Source organism: Hermetia illucens, chromosome 4 (assembly GCF_905115235.1).
Source record: "Hermetia illucens chromosome 4, iHerIll2.2.curated.20191125, whole genome shotgun sequence".
NCBI lineage: Eukaryota > Metazoa > Arthropoda > Insecta > Diptera > Stratiomyidae > Hermetia > Hermetia illucens.
In genome coordinates this window covers 114,778,000-114,798,425 of record NC_051852.1, presented here as the reverse complement: position 1 = coordinate 114,798,425, position 20,426 = coordinate 114,778,000, and the positions used below count along the sequence as shown (strand labels likewise).

The 20,426-nt window shown below is 42.2% G+C and overlaps 1 protein-coding gene across 1 annotated transcript in view; it reads left to right on the top strand.

The window, feature by feature from the left end:
* LOC119654864 (lipase 3) overlaps positions 1-20,426 on the top strand; it is a 41,199-nt gene that overhangs the window by 1,192 nt on the left and 19,581 nt on the right. The window contains exons 3-4 of the mRNA XM_038060453.1: positions 9,324-9,408; positions 9,489-9,634. Of these exons, the coding sequence (XP_037916381.1) occupies positions 9,324-9,408; positions 9,489-9,634 (231 nt within the window). The remainder of the gene's footprint in view (positions 1-9,323; positions 9,409-9,488; positions 9,635-20,426) is intronic.

Genomic DNA, 20,426 nt, shown 5'->3' with positions numbered 1-20,426 from the left:
TAATGATGTGAGAGACGATTTGAAATAAATCGCAATTTCCTACGTTATGGCAATTTGCAAGCCTATGCAATTGTTAATCTGCAGCTAGCTCTACAAATAATTCGAAATAAATAAGTTTGCTTATGACAAATAATGGAAGATGATATTCATGGAATCGAGTATGCATATTTGAATCTTTAATGAAGGTATATCGATTTTAATCTGGTATTCCCAGCATATTTATCAGATAGAGTTGTGAGTTTAATTAACATTCAGGACAATATTTACTTTAGTATTTTGCAAAGTTTATTTCTCTTGTTTATCATGGGTATCGATTTGAAATAGATACAACGGCAATAAAGGGATTAAGTGGTACATTAACCAAATAATTAGTCAATATAGTTTCAACCTATTATCGTTGCCCTTTTCATCGTTTTCAAAGACTTACATTTCCACATGCTAAACAATTTTTTCTCCAATATTACCTTACATATTTTTGGAGCTCTTATAATATTGATGATGGATTAACTGAATGGACATGAGTATCATTACGCGATAGCATGTAGTGTGCAATCTTTCTTCATCAGCAAGTTTTTTTAATATCGATGCTGTTGCTTCAAAGTGTTGTGATCATTTACTTTTACGAAACTGCAGATCTCAGTTTGAGGGACAAATTTTCTATTAATTGGTGTCAATAACATACTATTCACATGGCATGACCTAGTATGTTGTATTTTGCAATTTTTTCAGAAAAAAAAACTGTAATGACCTGCTATAGCTTTTTACATCATTGACCTTAGGGACAGCAATAGATGCCAACTAGTGGAGGAGTTCTGAGTTTTGTAAAGGATCTACACATCTGGCTGTCTTAGAATACAAATCTGCCGACCATAAATTCCTTTAGTTAGATAACCATTCATTTCGTGGGGGTTGTCTCCCCATTCATGAATTCATCATCAACGGTGCAACGACGGGTATCTGCGCTAGGCCTGCTTTAATAAGGGACTCCAGACATCCCGGTTTTGCGCCGAGGTCCACCAATTCGATATCCCCAAAAGTTGTCTGGGGTCCTGACCTACGCCATCATTCCATCTCAGACAGGGTCTGTCTCGTCTTCTTTTTCTACCATAGATATTGCCCTTATAGACTTTCCGGGTGGGATCATCCTCATCCATACGGATTAAGTCACCCGCCCACTGTAACCTATTGAGCCGGATTTTATCCACAACCGGACGTATCGCTCATAGATTTCGTCATTGTGTAGGCTACGGAATCGTCCATCCTCATGTAGGGGGCCAACAATTCTTCGGAGGATTCTTCTCTCGAACGCCGCCAAGCGTTCGCAATTTTTCTTGCTAAGAACCCAAGTTTCCTAGGAATACATGAGGACTGGCAAGATCATAGTCTTGTACAGTAAGAGCTTTGACCCTATGGTGAGACGTTTCGAGCGGAACAGTTTTTGTAACCTGAAATAGGCTCTGTTGGCTGCCAACAACCGTGCGCGCATTTCATCATCGTAGCTGTTATCGGTTGTGATTTTCGACTCTAGATAGGAGAAATTATCAACGGTCTCAAAGTTGTATTCTCCTATCTTTATTCTTTCTGTCTGACCAGTGCGGTTTGATGTTGTTGGTTGGTTGGTTTTTGGTGCTGACGTTACCACTATATATTCTGTCTTGCCTTCATTGATGTGCCGCTTAAGATCTCGCACCAACCGCCGCCTGCTCGATCTGGATGAAGGCAGTTTGTACGTCTCGGGTCGTTCTTCCCATAATGTCGATATCGTCAGCATAGGCCAGTAGTTGGGTGGACTTAAAGAGGATCGTACCTCTTGCATTTACCTCAGTATCATTGATCACTTTCTCCAAGGCCAAGTTAAAGAGAACGCATGATAGGGCATCCCATTTTCGTTGATCATCGTTGACGTCGGATGGTCTTGAGCGTGATCCTGCTGCTTTTATCTGGCCTCGCACATTGGTCAGGGTCAGCCTAATCCGTCTTATTAATTTCGTCGGGATACTGAATTCTCTCATGGTCGTATACAATTTTATCCTGGCTATGCAATCATAGGCGGCTTTAAAGTCGATGAAAAGATGATGCAACTGATGTCCAAATTCCAACAGTTTTTGCATCGCTTGCCGCACAGAGAAAATCTGATCTGTTGTTGATTGGCTTGGAGTGAAGCCTCTTTGGTATGGGCCAATGATGTTCTTGGCGTATGGGACTATTCGGCCTAAAAACATAGCGGAGAATATCTTATAGATGGTACTCAGCAACGTGATACCTCTATAATTGTTGCACTGTGTGATATCTCCTTTTTTATATATGAGACAGATAATGCCTCGTTGCTAATCGTTAGGCATTGATTCGCTGTCCCATACCTTGAGCACAAGTTGATGGTGTAACTGGTTGCCTCCATATTTAACCAATTCGGCTGTAATTCTATCGGCGCCTGGCGACTTATGATTTTTTAGCGGATGAATTGCACGGACTGTTTCTCCTAAACTTGGTGGTGGCAGTATTTGTCCGTCGTCTTTAGTTGACGGGACCTCCAACTCGCCGATATCTCCGCCGATTTCTCTCTTTGTCTCGGCAGGATGAACATCGAGGTGTATAAGGCTTCATCCTGCTGAGTTGTTGGTTCTCCCAGGGTTCCTTTTTCCGTTTGTCAAATCACTTCTCCGCTCGCGGAAGTTCGCGATAAGTCTCCGCGCGTCCTTTGAGAATGCAACATTACTCGGTATGCGGCATTCTTCTTATCATTCAAGATCATTTGTTGATGCCTCATCTGCAGGACCTCTGTTGACTGCGGTTATTGCGGCATCCATTTCTCTCCTATAGGTGTTGCGGAGGGCTTTGTTGTGGATGGCTTCAGTGGTAACTCTCACCTGATTGTCAGAGGGGAGTCTGGGTGGTGTCGTTATTCGAACTCGGAGCACCATTCCAACGAGATAGTGATCCGAGTCTGTATTGTTATGTTCTGACATTCATCAAGGCTGAGAGGAGGCGGCGTTCGATCAACACGTGATCAATTTGGTTGAAAGTGCTGCAACAAAGTAACCGAAATCGAAGCATCTGAAGCGTATCTTGAGAGATACTTGCTCCCTAATTCGGCGCATGATCCAACCTATTCTTACGTTGCCCGCGGTAATCAATTGAACCCCTGATTTAATAACAGCGGTCTGGGTCCCTCCATACGTGTTTTTCATTTTCTTTATCGTGCTCTCTACTATTTCGCTAAGGTTGAATTGTTCCTTTAGTGCAGCACAAATATCCTCTCGTGATGTGACCTTATCTAAGTCTTTGCACTGGATTACTATATCTTGCTTTTAAACTTTCAATTCTGCTTGTTCACCAAGCATTTTTTCCACCTGGCCGCAAAAACTATCCGCAGTTTTCTAGCTGGTTTTGTTTAGCTGCAACATCCGCTCCATTCCGCTCTGCGTACGCCTGATACGCCCTTTAGGCCTGTCGATTCCGGATCGATTTTGACTTTCCGTGGCTTTTGCAGCCAAATTTGTCCATTGTTCTAGTTTTCGTGTGGGTTCTTTCCCTTTTACCAAAGTTGCGGCTCAGCTTTCTTCGGCGAAGAGATTGGTTGATATTCCGCCTCTCCTTGATGAATTCACAGAGTTCATTTATGCGTTCTCTCAGTGAATGAAACGCTGTTGTAGTTTGCAGTCTTCTACAATCGTCTTTTACGATAGCAGTAATCATGTCGATCCATGGCCATCTAAGTTCCCAGTGTGGCCTTTGGTAGTAACCCAAATTTTGAGCTGTTGCTAAAATGATCCGGTATTAATTTCATTTCCACTGTACTATGATTTGTTGGAGCAATAGATGTCAAAGTAGTCAGGTTTCCCACTATTGAGGCACTGCAGTCGCAGTTGCAGTGCTCGCGCACTCCCAAAAATCGCCGGTACATGGTTTCCGAAGCCCTGCACCGTAAATAAACTTCTTTTCTCTTTTTCCATATTTGGTTTGATTTCTGGGTATCCTTCCCATAATCAATTTTTATCCACGGGCTTGTTCCGCCAACTACCCGGCCTCCTGATATGTACATATACATGCCCATACTGTAGCTGTTGAGCGTTCCCATACCTGTACGAATGGACGCACCTGATGGGAGATTTGGAAACTCCACACAGGCTGTAGTAAACCTTGATGAAATAGGGAGTCTTCGCAAAACTGATTCGAATTATCAGAATGCCAATGAGAGAATGCAGTGTTCAAGAGCAGTTGACAAGCTTTCCTGGGTTGTATTCTTGGTGCAAATAATGTGATGGGCTGGCCCCAATTTCATTGAACATTGCTGTAGTCCTAATAAGATCGAGACTGGCGTCTGGATTTAGACATTCTAGCATGCTTGAAAGTGGGCTTCAAAGTGCCAAAGAAATAAGCTGGTCATATTGCAAAGGAAGGGGGGGGGCGGAAGGGAGTGGCGAATGGCCGAATTTCAGAAAAGCATTAATGGCAATGAGAATGAAGTTTATTCAAATGCGAGGTGGAAATCTGCCATTGTATTTGTGCTATTGCTGTCCGGTTCCTTCATCGGCCGAGCTCTAAAGACCAATGTTGTCCGAGGAGAGATCCCCTGTGTTTAACTAAAGTTCTTGACAAATCCCGTACCACCTTCCACAAGAAAAAAATGTGTGATGGCAGTCGCCCACAACCTCATCGCAAAAGACACAACCAGGAGATTCTGCCTAATATTGTGCAAGTAAAAGTGAAAACCTCCATGCCCACTTACGAGCTGGGTAAGAAAATAGTCTGTCCCACCATACCTCCAATTGAATCGCGCCTCTAAATTGCCAATGAGCAGTGCAGTCCATTTGGCTCTTGTCTCACTTTGCTAAGAGAGTTGCCACTCATTTATTGCACATTGCGGTTTATCATGAGCAATCACTTCATTGGTCTTTTCACCCTTGCGCTTGTATGTGGCTTTATGCTCCTTAGCAAGATGGGCAACGGGAATTACTCTCGTGATCACGGCCGGTTCAGAGAAAGCGCGGTAAACCTTGCGCGTAAACCTCCTCGTCTCTGTAGTTGTGCAAGGCGCTTACGTCATACCTCCTTGCCAGGAGTGTCAGCCCATACTTCTGCGTCGCAGAGCAGAAAAGAGTGCGCTGAACCCATAAGAAAACGTCCCCTGCTAGATATAGGACGCTCAATGTTTGTCGCTTGGCGATTTACGCCTGAAATTCTGGCCACTGCTTTGATTTGCTGGAAAGAGTTCATCTTTGAGTGAAGAGTCAGTCCAAGGTGTTTAACTGATAGTTTAGACTCGATTATCGACTCACTAATCGATATGGGACGCAGGGTCGAGATTTCTAAACTTACAATTAAAAAGATGGGATGACGACTTCGGTTTTTTTCAAGTGCAAGGTTGAAACTGAGGCAATACCTCTGAAATATATTACGGCGCAATCTTGTGCCGAAGCCCTCTACCGAGAGTGGATACCTCGCTTTGGCGTCCCTGCAGTGGTCATCACTGACCAGGGAATGCAATTTGAGTCCACCCTTTTCTCGGAGTTAGGCAAACTCCTGGGTTTTAAACGCCAGCGGACTACTGCATACCACCCGCAATCCAATGGGATGCTAGAACGTTGGTACCGGACGCTGAAAGCCACCATTATGGCACTCGACCAGCCGTCCTGGACTCAAGTCTTGCCTCTCGTCCTACTCGGCCTACGTACAACCCGCCGAGAGGAATCTGCTGCCAGCCCCGCGGAGCTGGTATACGGGGAGAACCCAAGACTCCCAAGCGATCCGGTCTTCGACAAGAGATCGGGTCTCGCAGAGTCGGGGTTGGTGCGTCTTCTGAGGGACAATCTCCGACGCATCAAAGCGCAGCCACCCACCCGACACTCGTCCACACCTGCCTGTTCGCCCAAGGAACTGGACACGTGCACGCACGTTCTGGTCAGGACGGATGCCGTCCGGAAGCCGCTGCAGCCTCCATATGAGGGCCCGTACCGCGTTCTTGAGCGGGGAGAACTTTTCTTCCAGCTCGAACGAAGTTCCGGGATCAGTCGCCGAAACCCCCTAGGTTTCATCTGGGGGCGGAGTGATGTGCCGCGGCAGGGAGTGGAGTATTAGCGGTGAGAAAGTGCCGTTGGTTGGGACAGGAAAAGACCGCATGGAGATAAGCCGGTCTCTTCTGCTCCAACCGCCGGTGCGAATACACGAGTCTCTCGGTTGTCAAAGTAATGAAAGTCTGCAATGAAAAGTTTCTTTTAAAAGCGAGTCCATGTACGTAATGACCAACATTGTGATTAACTAACTTTATTGATTTCTGCACTAGACTGTACTTTTGTGAAGTGAAAATGTTTGAGGAGAAACAAATTATGTAAACACGTGTTATATGCAAAATTTGGATGAGTTTATTTTAAGGTGGAGGATTTACCCGTGAAGGTTCCAGCTTCAGTAGTCCAAACTAGGATTTACCCGTGAAGGTTCCAGCTTCCGTAGTCCAAACTAGGATTTACCCGTGAAGGTTCCAGCTTCAGTAGACTAAAAAACCATGAACAGCCATCCATCCGCTTACCCCCCACATCAATTTGTGAAGTCTGTTTAGCGTCTTTCTTCTGGCGACTCTTCTGACTTGCCGAGTCTTAGCAGAACATCGTAGCAAACGTACCGGATGTGCGGCCTTTAGGTGGATCCCTACACTACTCCTGACGTGACCTCTATCCCCCCTTGACCCTCTAGTGTCTCATTTAGCAGGGAGCCGGTGCTCAGGTAATCTCTTAATATCCATAAGAGATAGCCCGTCACGCGGAAAGTATTGTCTAGTGTGCCTAGAATGTTTTTCCATTGTACGAAATTAAAGGCATCTGTGACATCAAGAGTTACGAGGAGCACAATCCGTCGAGTTCGGCGGCTATGTGCTTCCGCTTATTAACCGCGTTTTCGTTGTTCACCAACACATAGAAGGCTTGCAACATCTCGATTCCTCCTGGCCATGGAAGTTTTGCAGGTTGTCTTTGTAAGGTTCATAACTGAAATTACGACAGCGTCCGCTGCAGCGCCATCACCCTCAGAAGTGCCTTCAAAAGCGGTTTTAGTTGCTCCAAAAGCTTCGGTAAATCTACGTGATGTCCCTTGCGCAGAAAGAGCGTACACCGAGAGGTTTTGTCAACCACTTCATCATCAACAGATAATCTCATAGTGGTCTATGGCATCTTCAATACCTTCCATTCATCGATCCGTTTTCCCGATTTCGTAGTCAGGCAGATTTTTGCCCGATGGCCTGTGTAGCCCCCGAAAATCATTTTGTTGGCAGTCCAATGTTCGTCGATATCCCTCAAGTGAGTTACTCAATTTATCTGTCGTCTGTTGACTCATAGCCCTGTATAATTGTGATGTTCCTAACATGGAACGGAATCTTACAGTCAGAAATCTGCTCTCCCCCGGCTCTCCCCAAGAGAGCATGCCTTGCGGTAGTCGTGAGGAACAACCCCCTCTGAAATTGCATTTGCCACCACTTCGCTATCCAGAGTACAAAAGCATATTGCCCCAAGAGGGACAGTAGCGTTGCGAGAATCATATCTCATGCTTCAAGTTTCAGGTTTGAATCGTCATATGGAAGTGACAATTAAATTTTAAAAATGTTGGTTTACGCTTTTTCTAGCAGCTTCTCACCTTGTTTTTCCCCGTATAATGGGAGTGCCATGAGCAAACAAGGTTGTTGTTTCCTCCATCATACATATACCACCGAAATCTTGTGTAAAAACTTGAATTTCCCCATCATCTTTTGAGCCTCAGTAATATTTACCCCCTAAACAAGTCGGGGAACCGGAAGCTGGTCGCTTCAGGTACGAAAGGTTTTTTGTATTTCTTAGTACGTAACACGCAATATATCCATATATTATGTGAGAGTATTCACTTTTGGGTGATATTGACATTCATAGTCTTCAAAGAAGCAACAAATTTGAGGTATTATCATTTTGTTAGTAATAGTGCGATCTCCACCAAACTTGGTAAGATCATGCTCTATATTATAGCCTATATCACTGCAAAATTATTTCATGGTAATAGGATGAACTTATGGGGGGTTTCTAACCAATTACAAAAAATTGTAGTAATATACTATTATTAACTTTATTTAAAAAGACATCGGCATGGAAGGTATTTCGGAGCCAAGGCACCATATAGTGGCAGCCTCCTGATTTTTTTCAGATTTTTCGGTTTGGTAGTTTCTGAGAATGGCCCCCTTAAAGAAGTGATCAGTTTCAACCCCCCGCGCTCCCCACCCTTCCAACGAATGTCAAAACTAAGATCGGCTTTGAAAAGTACTAATCGATACCTTGATACCCCGCATGACTATATTTGATGAAAAAAATTTTTACACCCCCCTTTTGCAAGTATGGGGACTCCCCCTTAAATTCAACGTAAAAGGATGTAATTCACTGTATGCGTGAGCGTTCACAGTTCCCACCTTTCTACCAAATTTGGTGTCAATCGCTATAACCGTCTCCGAGAAAAATGCGTGTGACGGACAAACAGACAGACAGTAAACCGATTTTAATAAGGTTTTGTGTTTACACAAAACCTGAAAAACGAACTTTGTTTTTTGGCATTCAACTTCTCCGAAATTTTGCATTCTTGATTTTTGATTCTTTCCGTTAGATTGCCAGAAAATATCTCTTTTTCGTCATGGGGAGGAGGAAGCTTATTAGTGCTGGACGCTGATATCGGCCTTATAGATTTTCAAATCTACGCTTAATTTTCGGGTATTTAGAGTACCTAGGAAACTTGGTCACTTAAATACTTGGTAGTGAAAATTTGGGTAATAAAATTGTACCGGGAGTTGAATTTCGCGTATACTGTTTTCTTGGCCTGGAATTATTGTCGGGCTGGCGTACATAAATTATCTACTCGTGAAACTTTAAATTTCCGGACAGAGGGTTTTTTATTTCCGTAGGGCATTTTTTTAGTCTTCCTCAAAGCGGTGAAGCCAAGGAAAACATCACTTGGGTTGACCAATGGATCCAGCATTCTTTTCGAGTTTTCTGAATGGCCGTTCTGATTTACGCTGTATCTAATTCTTCTTCAACCTTCGGTATGGTTTAACGTCCATAACTTGTTCCATTTTGTAGTTTTTTTTATTATTTTTTGTGATATTGGAAATTGTCATATATAGACTTCTCAACACGTTTGGATATCTGAAGTTTTGTATTTTGCAGCACCTCACAGTTCGAACCATATTTAAGGTTATTGAAAATAATTGCTAGCAAATGCCCCAATGAACCTTACTAAGCTTCACATGGCACCGCCAGGAATTGACTTTTTCATATTTCTATTAAATTTCTGGAGCAATAATACTTTTCTCATTATTTCAGGCTTTGTTACCAAAGATTTACGAAACAACCCCCGCTGGAGTTTCTACAAAGCAAATCATACATTTTGGCCAGCTTATCCAGTCGGGTAAGTGAAAAAGAAAGCGAAGATATTTACATAAAACGCGATGACATGCACATAAACTTCTTTATGTATCTGATCCTTAGGTAAATTTCAACAGTACGACTATAGATCAAGGCAAAATAACTATCGTTTGTACAAGAGGACAACACCTCCTGAATATAACCTGAAAAACGTTCAAGTTCCAATTCAAATGTTTTATGGAGGACAGGACTTTCTTATGTCTAGACAAGTAAGTGCTGTACTGTATATTTACTCCGTGTAATTATAATTTCCCTTAGCAATTAAAGATAAGAAGGTGCGGCACGGCAATCTTTTTACTTCCTTGCTGTATTATATTATAACGTATATTATGGGGCAAATTCATTGGTCTCTGTTTCCTGTGTGAAAAATAGCATACAGGATATGAAATGAGGAGACTGCAGTTCATAGGGGATCCGAAGATTTAGAAAATTCGCGTTAATGGAACAGAGGGATAGGACTTTCATTAGATTTAGATGATAATCGTATTTTAAGCATTCTTCGTAACTGGAAAACCAGTAATTTGCTAGTCAAAGTGATAAAAGATTTGTACCTAATATGCAGACGAGCATAGATGGTGTAATAAACTAGCGAATGTGGGAAGTTGTCAGGGAATTCTTAAGTTGAGGGTAGAGCTGTTGTACAAACCCAAAAAGAGGTAAGTTTTAATTGCTATAATTGGCACTTCTGACGAAGCATCCATCAACATGAACTTGCTTTCCCATATGCTAGCTAACTAGAAAAGTTGAATGAAATCCTTGGTTCTCCTCTCATTTACAAATCACGTGCATTGAATCTGGAGCATTGGAATTCGCATTGGACGGCTCAGGTTCGACGATCCTACCTGCTTAAAATATAAAGGGGCCCTGGTGGTTGTGGAGGGCGACAAGTTAATGGGAGACTCCGTCGAGAACTCCTCGCAACATCGAATGCGTATGCAGAATGATATACTTCTTCATGGTTTGAAGCAAACTGTGTGAGAGTCGCAGGATGTCAAGGGAAGCTGTCAGGGATTTAGGTACAATACCTGTAGCTGACAATATTATGGGAACTACGACCACTCGCTCGAGATGCTAAATTTCCCGAGCCAGTGGCTCATAGTTCACCTTCCTCTCCCCGTATATCCGTTCAATGTTGCTATTATGGGGGATAGCAACAACCATAATATACGCGGAGCGACCTGTCTTGTCAACTAACAGTACGTAAGGCTTATTGTGTGGTGTATGGCGATCATTTAGACCTTGCGGTCTCAATGCATGCTGTAAGTAGAGTTATCAAATACTGCTTGCGGCTCATACCAATAGACCGGACGTGTTTCCGTGATCAGAACATGCTTATATGCAAGGTTTTGGTGAATCACCTTCAATACAGCATTATGCCTGTTTGTGTATTGCACAGGTGTCATTACAGGGCAGCCAGAAATGAGATGATCCAGCGTCTCTAATGCCAAGCCACTTTCTGCACTGGTCGTTCTCTACCCGCTCTATCATTATGAGCTTTTTATAAGCGATCATGCCGTCCTGAATAGCACACATAAATCGCTCCGTTTCAGCAACTCAGAGAACTGAAAGGTCGATCCTTCAAGTTAAGTGGACTTAGCCCACAATCTGCCTTACAAACAGCCACATTCAAGGGACTCGCCTGCTTTTTGCTGTAAAAATAAGCGTGCAGTAAGTCGATTTGGCGATGCTGTGTGCCGCCACGTCAACCACGCCTTTACCTCCATTGTCACGAGGCAGGTTCTTCTGCTACATTGCAGAGTTTGGATGATGAATTCGGAAGTTGGACAGATTGGTTTTCGTCCTCGGCAGCTTGGTGATTTTTTTCTGCTTTTTTGGTTGGATAACTACTCAAAATAGGTCCGTGGAAGAAATGGAATGAATTTTGCCGCCGCTCTCTCCCTTTGTGCATTCAACATTAGAACTAAAACCGGCTTTGAAAAGTATGAGATGAGACCACTTGACTATATTCGGTGTAACAAAGTTATACATCCCTTTTGCATGTATGGAGGATCTAACAGGCAGCCAGTGAATCGGTTTTAATAAGGTTTTGTTTTACACAAAAGGCCTAGGTTAACGTAGTTATATGTGGGCATCTCTTTTATGAGATTAGCGCCTCATGTTCTGCAGACTGAACTAAACAGGCGGTGCCATAATCTGAATGTTCTTCACCTCTCTTCAAAAAGGGGCTGGCAACTTGCATTGGAGGTTACGCATAGCTGCCCTAAAACCAAAAATCAAAAGACGAATCCCAATAATGTTATCGATTTGATTGGCCATCGAAATCTAGCGCTCGAACCATTTTGCCCTTTTTACGAGGAGGTGCAACCTGCAGAAGTTTACACATTTCTCACTATTGTTGTTATAGTCTCCAAGACCGTGTTTCAGGCTCCATCTCGGTAATTTCAGCTGATGAAGTCGCCTTTGATCATAAGCAGGGAATACTTATTCTAAACTCCCAGTTCATCGACGAGTTGGTACTTCGTAATAAATTAATAGTCAGTCGTCCCAAAAGAGGGATATGTGGATGAAAAAAGTGGGAGAAAGTTTTCCACCAATTGGTCTAGCCCTTCATCGAGTGCATACGGACTAACCTATTCACTCAATCCGTGCGCCGGCAGCCTCATGCTATCGTTAAAGACAATTGATACGAATTATCGGGGACTAGGGGAGGGGATCCATGTGCTTCCTGCCGTTACAAAGATAATACCTAAAGTAATCCTGGAATGCATCAAAGAACATCTTGAAAGCTTGATTGACGAAAAGCAAGCTGGTTTCCGCGCTGGATCCTCTTGCATTGACCACATCAAGAGTTTAGATCTTCGCTTCACTTGCTCTTCGTCAATTTTGAGAAAATATTCAAGAGGGTGGACATTGAGTGTATCTTGAACGCAGGAGGGCATTTCGGAGAAACTAATAGCTATTGTATAGGTGACGAAATATTCCATATGATGGTGCAAAATATTATGTGAGGTACAAAGCGAAGTTCGCCAGGGTTGCATCTTGTCCACGATGTTTCTTCTTCTTGTTATCGGTAATGTTCTTTATGCTGTTTTGCTCAGAGGACGGGGAGCTGTTCAATGGACTATGACATCTTTCCTTAAACGCGTCAACTACTTTGATAGCATCTGTTTGCTCTCTCACCATTCCCACCGGGTCATGGACCTGGGCTATCCATGCATTTGGAAAGAGAGACAAGTAGAGTTGAACTGAAGGTAAACACCAACAAAACCAAAGTTCACAGTCTGACGGGTTATCTCGCCTTCCCTATCGTTGGCGCAACAATCCATATTGTTCCACTTCATTCAAGACCGTAACGGTACACTATAGTACACTGTAGGATGCAAAGTGGTCAGCATTGCGTTCGTCCGAGATTATTACCCTGATTTGACTCAGGTACTCATTCACAGCTGATTCGACTGGTATCCGACGTCAAATCACGCCAAGATCTAGATGAGACTTTTTTGTGCCAGTGTTCTTTCAGTGGTGCTATATGACGGTGGCATATGGAAAGTGGCCACTGCTGCCTCCGTGAACACTTGTCATCGGCGGCACGCTAGCCCGATACTATTTGAAACGATGAACTTGATCGGTGCACAGACCCGTAACCCGTATGCGATGTAAGTGGAACCTACTCTTCCAAAATGGTCGATGAATGGGTCGCCCCGAGGGCACTTGACGCAGAACAGTACAAGAGGAGTGTGGGTCTCTTGGGAATTTGGGGTGAGCTGAAGCGCATTTAAGTGAACAGCGAACAATGGCTCGTAGATAAATGGTAGCCATATAAAAGTAAAGAATGGAGTTGACAGGGTATTGAAGAATTTTGGTGGATTTAGGTGAGTGATTAGTTTAGATAGGTCTGCATTGGATAGGAAAAATGGCTTGCTGAAACGATTGAACTTTGAGGGATATTAGGTGCGCATGTGCCTAAAGATGAAAAGTGGTTGTTTGTGTTGACTTGGAATGCCCACCTAGGAATGGATGGAAATTAAAGATTTTGTAATCCTTTGAAGCAAATCCGTAACAGGGAATCTAAAACTCTCGGTAAATATAACAGGCAGGCTGCACTTTTGCGTTCCCAGCGCCGAAAATAATATTTTTTCTAAGAAAAATAAGTGGATGTTCTACCGAGCGATTGGGCTGGGTGACGGATTACTAAGTGACAAGCCAGAGATGCCAGATGTGAGATTGGGTACTTCGATTTAAAATTTTTGACAGAGGAGGGTAGGATGGAGATAGGTTTACACTCATAGGGATTAAGCTGATACTGGTTTTTTTTTTTGGAAAATTGGGAAGCTGGAAAATTAGAAGTACATTTTGTGGGGGCTATGGGCGGTACGTTATATTTCAGAAAATGAATAGAAAGGTCTGATTCCGATAAATAAGTGCTTGGATGAATTCATTGACTTCAAGGTAGCTGATGCTCCCTTTTATTAATTGGTGAATAAAGCACTGATGTAGAGGGTTCCACCGTAAAATTATTTCATTATTCTGATGCCATTCAAACTGGGTATATCCTATGAGAAAGTTTAGGATGATCGTTATATACTGCTTCGGGATAAGTTTTTAGAAGAATATCTAATCTATCTTGTCCAAACTAGCTGCACTCTATTGCAGATACTACAATCTCTTCTTTTGATTTGAATTATTTATTATACGTTGAAGGAAGGATAATAATTGGAAAATTGAAATTCCTTCAAAGAGGCTGAAACCTACGAATGAGCAACATAGATGATATCCACTCGGCGAGTTATGCACCTTGACCAGAGCCAGCCTGGACACTAATATTAAGGAAACTACCTTTGTAACGTTACAAGTGAACAATTTCTCATTTCGAAACTTCGTGACGTTCGTGGATGTTGAGGCCAATTCCAGCGAATCACCATCGGCTCGGGTAACTAGCATCTCCATTCTCATAATTGCGAAGTGGTGTTCATTATTTGGGGTAGCCGTCCAGGATTTGGAGTGATAGACTGTGGCAGGGCATGTGTCGCTGAAATTAATTAATAATTATATGAGTAATATTGATGCCCAGAAGTGATCATTTTAAATTTAGGCGTGTTGTCATTTCATGTCTAACCCTGGCTGTTGTTGCAATGCATATCAGATAAACCTGAGCATCACGCGCTCAAATGCCTTTCCTAAATCCAGGAAGACATTGTAGAATGGACAGCGGATCTCATAATGTCTCATTACGAACAACCAAATGGTTGCTTAGGGATTAAGCGTGTCATGGGATCAATCGGGACGAAATTTTCTCCTTTGCGGTCCATGTCATTGATAGGATTTGTAATGTCAAAGAAGTTAGTTAGTTGTGTGACTGCGAAATAATTGGCCCAGAGTGTCGGGTTCTAGTTCACCACTCTGCAAAGCTTAGTTGCATTATCATCAGATCCTGTTGCCTCCTCGGCTTCATTCGTTCGAAAGCTTCGTCGGTTTTTGGAGCGTCCAAAGATGCCGAATGCCAGCACTGCTTGTGGCAGTGACAAGCGAGAAAATTCTTCCGTTTAGATCATTGCGAAGTATTCCCTTCATGTACACGTACCTTTCATCAAGTCGATCCGCAATTTTAACAGTTTTGCTATTGGTATTGTGGGTTTTCCTTGCTGGTCGGTGTGTATTTGTGAAGGATGGAGGAGGCACATTAGTGAGCGCAAAAATGACATTAAGGGGGCGGAATCAGTGAGTTCCACACATCTTCTAGGAAGTGCCGCTGTTAATTATACAATGTCTATAGCTTGATATGTTGTTGCTATTTAGTGCTGATAATACTACCCGACTGTTGCAGTAGATACGAATGGTACGATCTCACCAGTTTTGTTGAAAATACTTTTTCAATTGTCAATAAAATCGCCTATATCTCCGCCTTAAATGTAGAAGTCATTTTTCCATGAGGTCATGTCAGTTCCCTAATCGAGGTTTCCGCGAACACCATTGAGTCTGATGCATCTTTCATGACTCTACCGTTTATGAGGATTATTAGCTTTGTGAAGACTCGTGACCATTTGTGAACCCGTTTTCTCCTTTTGGTGATTACGACAGAGTATGTTTATCAAGGACAAATACGGAACCCATATGATCGGTGATGACAAGAGCCTTCTAAAGGGGTTTTTGCACATGGCGGCATGGCCGTATAATTGGTTGCCTTACTATGTGCCAATGGTATCAACCGTATATGCGCCATTAGCTGCTTTTCGTTTCACCTTCAAAAGATTGAGGGTAGATTAAGTACAGCTTGGAGTGCCGTTTTGCACACCAGAGCAATTTGTATGAATACAGATATTGTTTCCGGACGTGATATTTTCACGTTAGCTTGGAGTCAAGATGCACTAATACTCCTCTGATAAGGTGCGTGCTGTGTAAATGCTCAATTTAATGTTTCTAGTAAACATGACCAATTCAGCCTTCCTAACATTCACCCCTTTGTTGCATTATAGTCCCTTACCGAGGATTATCTGCAGAGTTGCATTCCAGTGGTCAGATAGTGTCTGCAAGTCACAGAAAGTCTGCAAACTTTCTTATAATTATGTAAAGAAGCCTACTAATTAACAGCGGATTGATGGCGTAATTAATAGCACATTCCATGTTTATAAATGTGCTTTTTCAGACACCGGCTTTGCCTCCTCGTAGGCATGTAGCCTACATTGAAGCGGCCGCTTAGGAGTGTATCCCTTACCAAAACGATCTATTAGTCTTTCTAGTTTTTTAGTAGAAACAAGTTTGACTGATCGGTCGGAAGCTGATGATGGTTTCCTGGGTTTGGGAATAAATATTATTTTCACATCACGCAGGTAATTGGAACTTAAGGATGTGTCAAGAATTCGTAGCATATGTTCCGCATATGCAGATTTAGTATTAGTAGAGCCGCGAATTTAGGGGGAGTCACCATACATGCAAAACGGGGTGCATATTTTTTTACCAAATGAAGTCGTGTGGGATATCAAATGAAATCAAATTTTTGAAAGGTGGGGAGCGCGGGGAGTCGGTAGTGATCATTTCTTTAATGGACCCATTCTCAGAAACTACCCAACTAAGAAATATTAAAAAATCACGAGGCTGCCACTATATGGTACCTAGGCTCCGAAATACCCTCCATAATAGTACATATATTACTATCATTTTTAGTAATTGACTGCAAAACCCCCCTTACGTTTATCAGAATCACGAAATTTTGCAGCAATGTAGGCTATAACGTAGAGCATGATTTTACTAAGTTTAATGACAAAGTTCAATCAGTTCAATCGGTATTCCAAAATGGTGGTAAATCTATGACCATTACGAAATCAGTGAATCAATGAAAGCATGATATTGTTCGACACTCTCCACTCTTGAACGAGAGGTGCCTGATGGCATTGAGGGAAATAGGTTCATTATCCAAGCTGAGGATCTGGCTTTTCGTCCCAACCAGAGATAGTATACAATAGTCTCGATCCTTTCGCCTTGATGTCAGAGCTTGCCCAAAATATATGATGGGCATTAAGGTCGCATCTTAGTGTTTCCTGTTTACTCCTTGGTGGAGTATAGGGCATCCACACAATCAGTTTGTGCTTAAGTTTCACTATCATTACACTTAACAATGTGCAAGTGATAAGCTCACAGAAGTGAGGCAAATACAAGACGAACACGGACACTCATGGCGACTGGGATTCGAACCCAGAGCGGCAAGATTGGGATTCTAACGTTGTACCTCTTCAACCATCGTGCCGTCATTGCCAATGTCCCATCTTGATCTTGCTATTATAGCTCTACCTTTACTTTTAACATATTGGATAGCTCCAATGAATATCTCGCTGGACATTTTGTCCTCGTCATAGGAAAAATGGGCACAGCACCAAAGAATCTTCTTTTCTCCCTGTTGGCTTTTTATGGTTAATTTTACCGCTATGGTATCGCCATGCAAGCAGGAGCGAGATTTAGCCCTCCCGTTGGCAAGTAACAGTTGAGCATATTACAATTATTGATCCGACTACTGATTAGTGCAGTGGATTTTTGTAATTCTGCAAATTTATTTGGAAAATATTGGATCTCATCTGTATTTAAGATGAAGATGCCTTGGACTGCCCGTTCCTATCACTGGTATTAAGACCTGAAACTTGGAACACGACGGTCGCAAGCCTATAGAGCAGATTGCAATGCCATTGTTCCCGAACCTTCAAGGATGCCTGTTGTCTCACTATCCTGCTCTGTTACCTAGCACCATCTAGGTGAATGTGTTGAAGATGTTCTAAGCACGAAGTTATTCCAGAGCCTCATTGTCTTTACGCTTCTGATTCGTAAGCCAGAGAAAGGACTTGTTGAACACAGGGAGCTTGGAAGCTCTGCTCAGAGTTAGTCGTGCACTCTCTCACACATCGTGGAGTGAAGAGCGGTACTGGCTGAGCTGGATTTGTGCCGTCATACAATACCCACCCATTGGCTTTTGCAACCTAAGCTGCAAATGGGGACTTTTATCAGCTGAGCCTTTCTTGCTACGTTTTGGGTTGATAATGTGCGAGCGTCGGAAAACTGCTGTTGCTTTGGTTTGTCACTAGTAGTAGTGCCGGATGTAAGACTCAGCAGGTAGCGCTGACTGGAGATTGACTCAGGAGTGCTCACAGAAGAGGCCTGCTTTGCTTCTTCCGTTAAGGACTGGGTTTCAGTTGGATCAGAAGCCAATTGAATAAATGGAGAATATGAACCTAGATTAGGTTTTCCATTGATTTTTAAGAGACTAAATTAGTCGAAACGGGGCGCCTTCACCCTTCGTCCATTCAGCTACCGGTACGGTAGTCACATCTTGGCTTCGGGTTGGTTTGTTGCTTAGCTTCAGGTTTCACCTCTGGTTATTTAGATATTCTGCCTCACCACGGTAAGGTAGGTAATCGTCGAAAAAGGAGGGTCCAACATACAAATTAAACAAAGTTGCACAAATCAGCTATTATCCGCTCATGATATAAGAACTGAAAGCATTAGATAGTGAATCCAAAAAGCAGGGTTTAAATCAAAATTTGATTCTCCTTTCATTTAATTGGTACAACATATGGCAATATACCTTTGGAAGAAAGGAAAATGCAGAGATTATGATTTGTCATCTGCAACTTTCTACAACTTTCAAGATCGTTTGGTAATTACCGATAAAAACTTTCTTTATTGCGAAACTTTCACTTTGAACCAGGTGTGGAAATGGAACTTTATCCTGTGCGACTTGGGTAGATAGCTCCTTCCGACGAGGGCCTCGCGTAGATAGCATACCTGCTACATTTTCTAAGAGATTATTACATTTAGTCAATAAGTTTTGCAACATATTATTTCCATACTTTTCACGAAAGAGTCCTTCATGTGCACGCGTGTCCTTCCAATCATGATAAGCTATTCAAGTCTTCATTAGCACAAGAAGTATCATTATATTAATTAGTTCCATCTTTAAGGGAAGCTTTATCTAATTTGGGAAATCATTTCTTGCTCGGGTGGTTGATAATATTTTAAGTTTATTAGCAACTCATTAATTAATGGTTTTAATTTCGCTTTCTAGTCTTCTGCTACTTTTCTATATAATGAGAAAATTATGTCAATTAGGATCTTTGTTTACATAGCAAGTTTCAAGCACGTTGCGGTTTAATTGTATACATCAGCCACAGGAGCAGTACAAGGTTCTTTGATAATCAAAAAGTTGTGTTGCAGGGGAGAGAATATTCCAGGCATTCTCTAGGGTGAGAGCGGAAAAATGGAAATAGATTGGCTGGGGGTTTAGTGAATTCTGTTTAAAATTCCTTCATTAAAGTTGGTTGAAAAGATTCGGTTTTTGCTAATTGTTGATGTTTTGAGTGCTTTTTATTTCGTTACGGATTTAACTCTGAAGAAAATCATCTTCAGAAAGAGCGAATAAGTCAACAGTCTGAAGGAAAGAAGATGAACAAAATGCCCGGTGGTTGACTCCGGGTATGTTAGGGTACTCATTTGGTCAGCAATTCGTAGCCCACAATAATTTGAGGTTTGAACCCAGGTCTAGGTCGAGGGAGCTTGTGTAGAAAATCTTTGCCTTTTAATAGTCCGAAGGTATCAATTATGCAGAACGCATTAGAAAGGTATTGAAATTCAAGGAAATTTACTATAGATGAGCAAAGGAGAAGTTATAGTATAAACCCAGAAGGGAAGAATGAGCAGGAAGATCTAAACTCCTTAATCTGTTGAAGACTGACTTACTTCAGAATAACGTCTATAGCAATGGTGCAGTTAGTGTAAAAAGTGCGGTCTAGTAAATTATTTGTTATGCACCCACATTGAGGTTTAGTTGGCAGAAATAAAAAGCCATTAGGTCTGATTATCGCTGATGCATTTAGTTGCTGACTTCCCAGCACTCTAATGCAAGTTCAATCTTAATCAAAATTCGTTACCACCTGTAAAATGCATTTCATTAGCACTTTTCCCTCTGTAATATGTTAAGTAGGCAAAACACAATGCAGACCATTAATGTGCTGAGGTAACGCGAGTTTACCGCTAATAAAAGTTAATAAAAGGTGTAATGGCGTTATGTGCTTTTTGCTGCTTCTCGCATGTGCAGAAAATATGCGAACCATTGGTTACCTGGCGTCTGCAGTCCCATTATCATGGTCAATTGATTCAATTCATGTATTTTGTTTGCTTACATGGGAAGATTAGATGGGAGTGAACAATATTACTTTTGCAAGCTTTAGGTAAAGTGTTATGAAATTTGCACTGAGGTGGCTTTTTGTTGGGTAGGCCGTCATTGGATTGCAAGGTTGCATCAGATGGAGAATGCCATGGTGAACAACTGCGAGAAAAAGTTGATGTAGGGTAAAAATTGAGAGTTTGCCCTTAATCAGAAAACAATGTACAGAGTCCTGATTTATATGTAAATAGAAGGAAATAATTTCAAATGTTAAAACGACCACACAGGTTTTAAATTTGAAAACTGAAATTCGTTAATGAACGCGATAATGAACAACAAAAGTAAATAATACGTAGAAGAGAAAGCCCCTTCTGTAAGATAGATAGATCATTGAA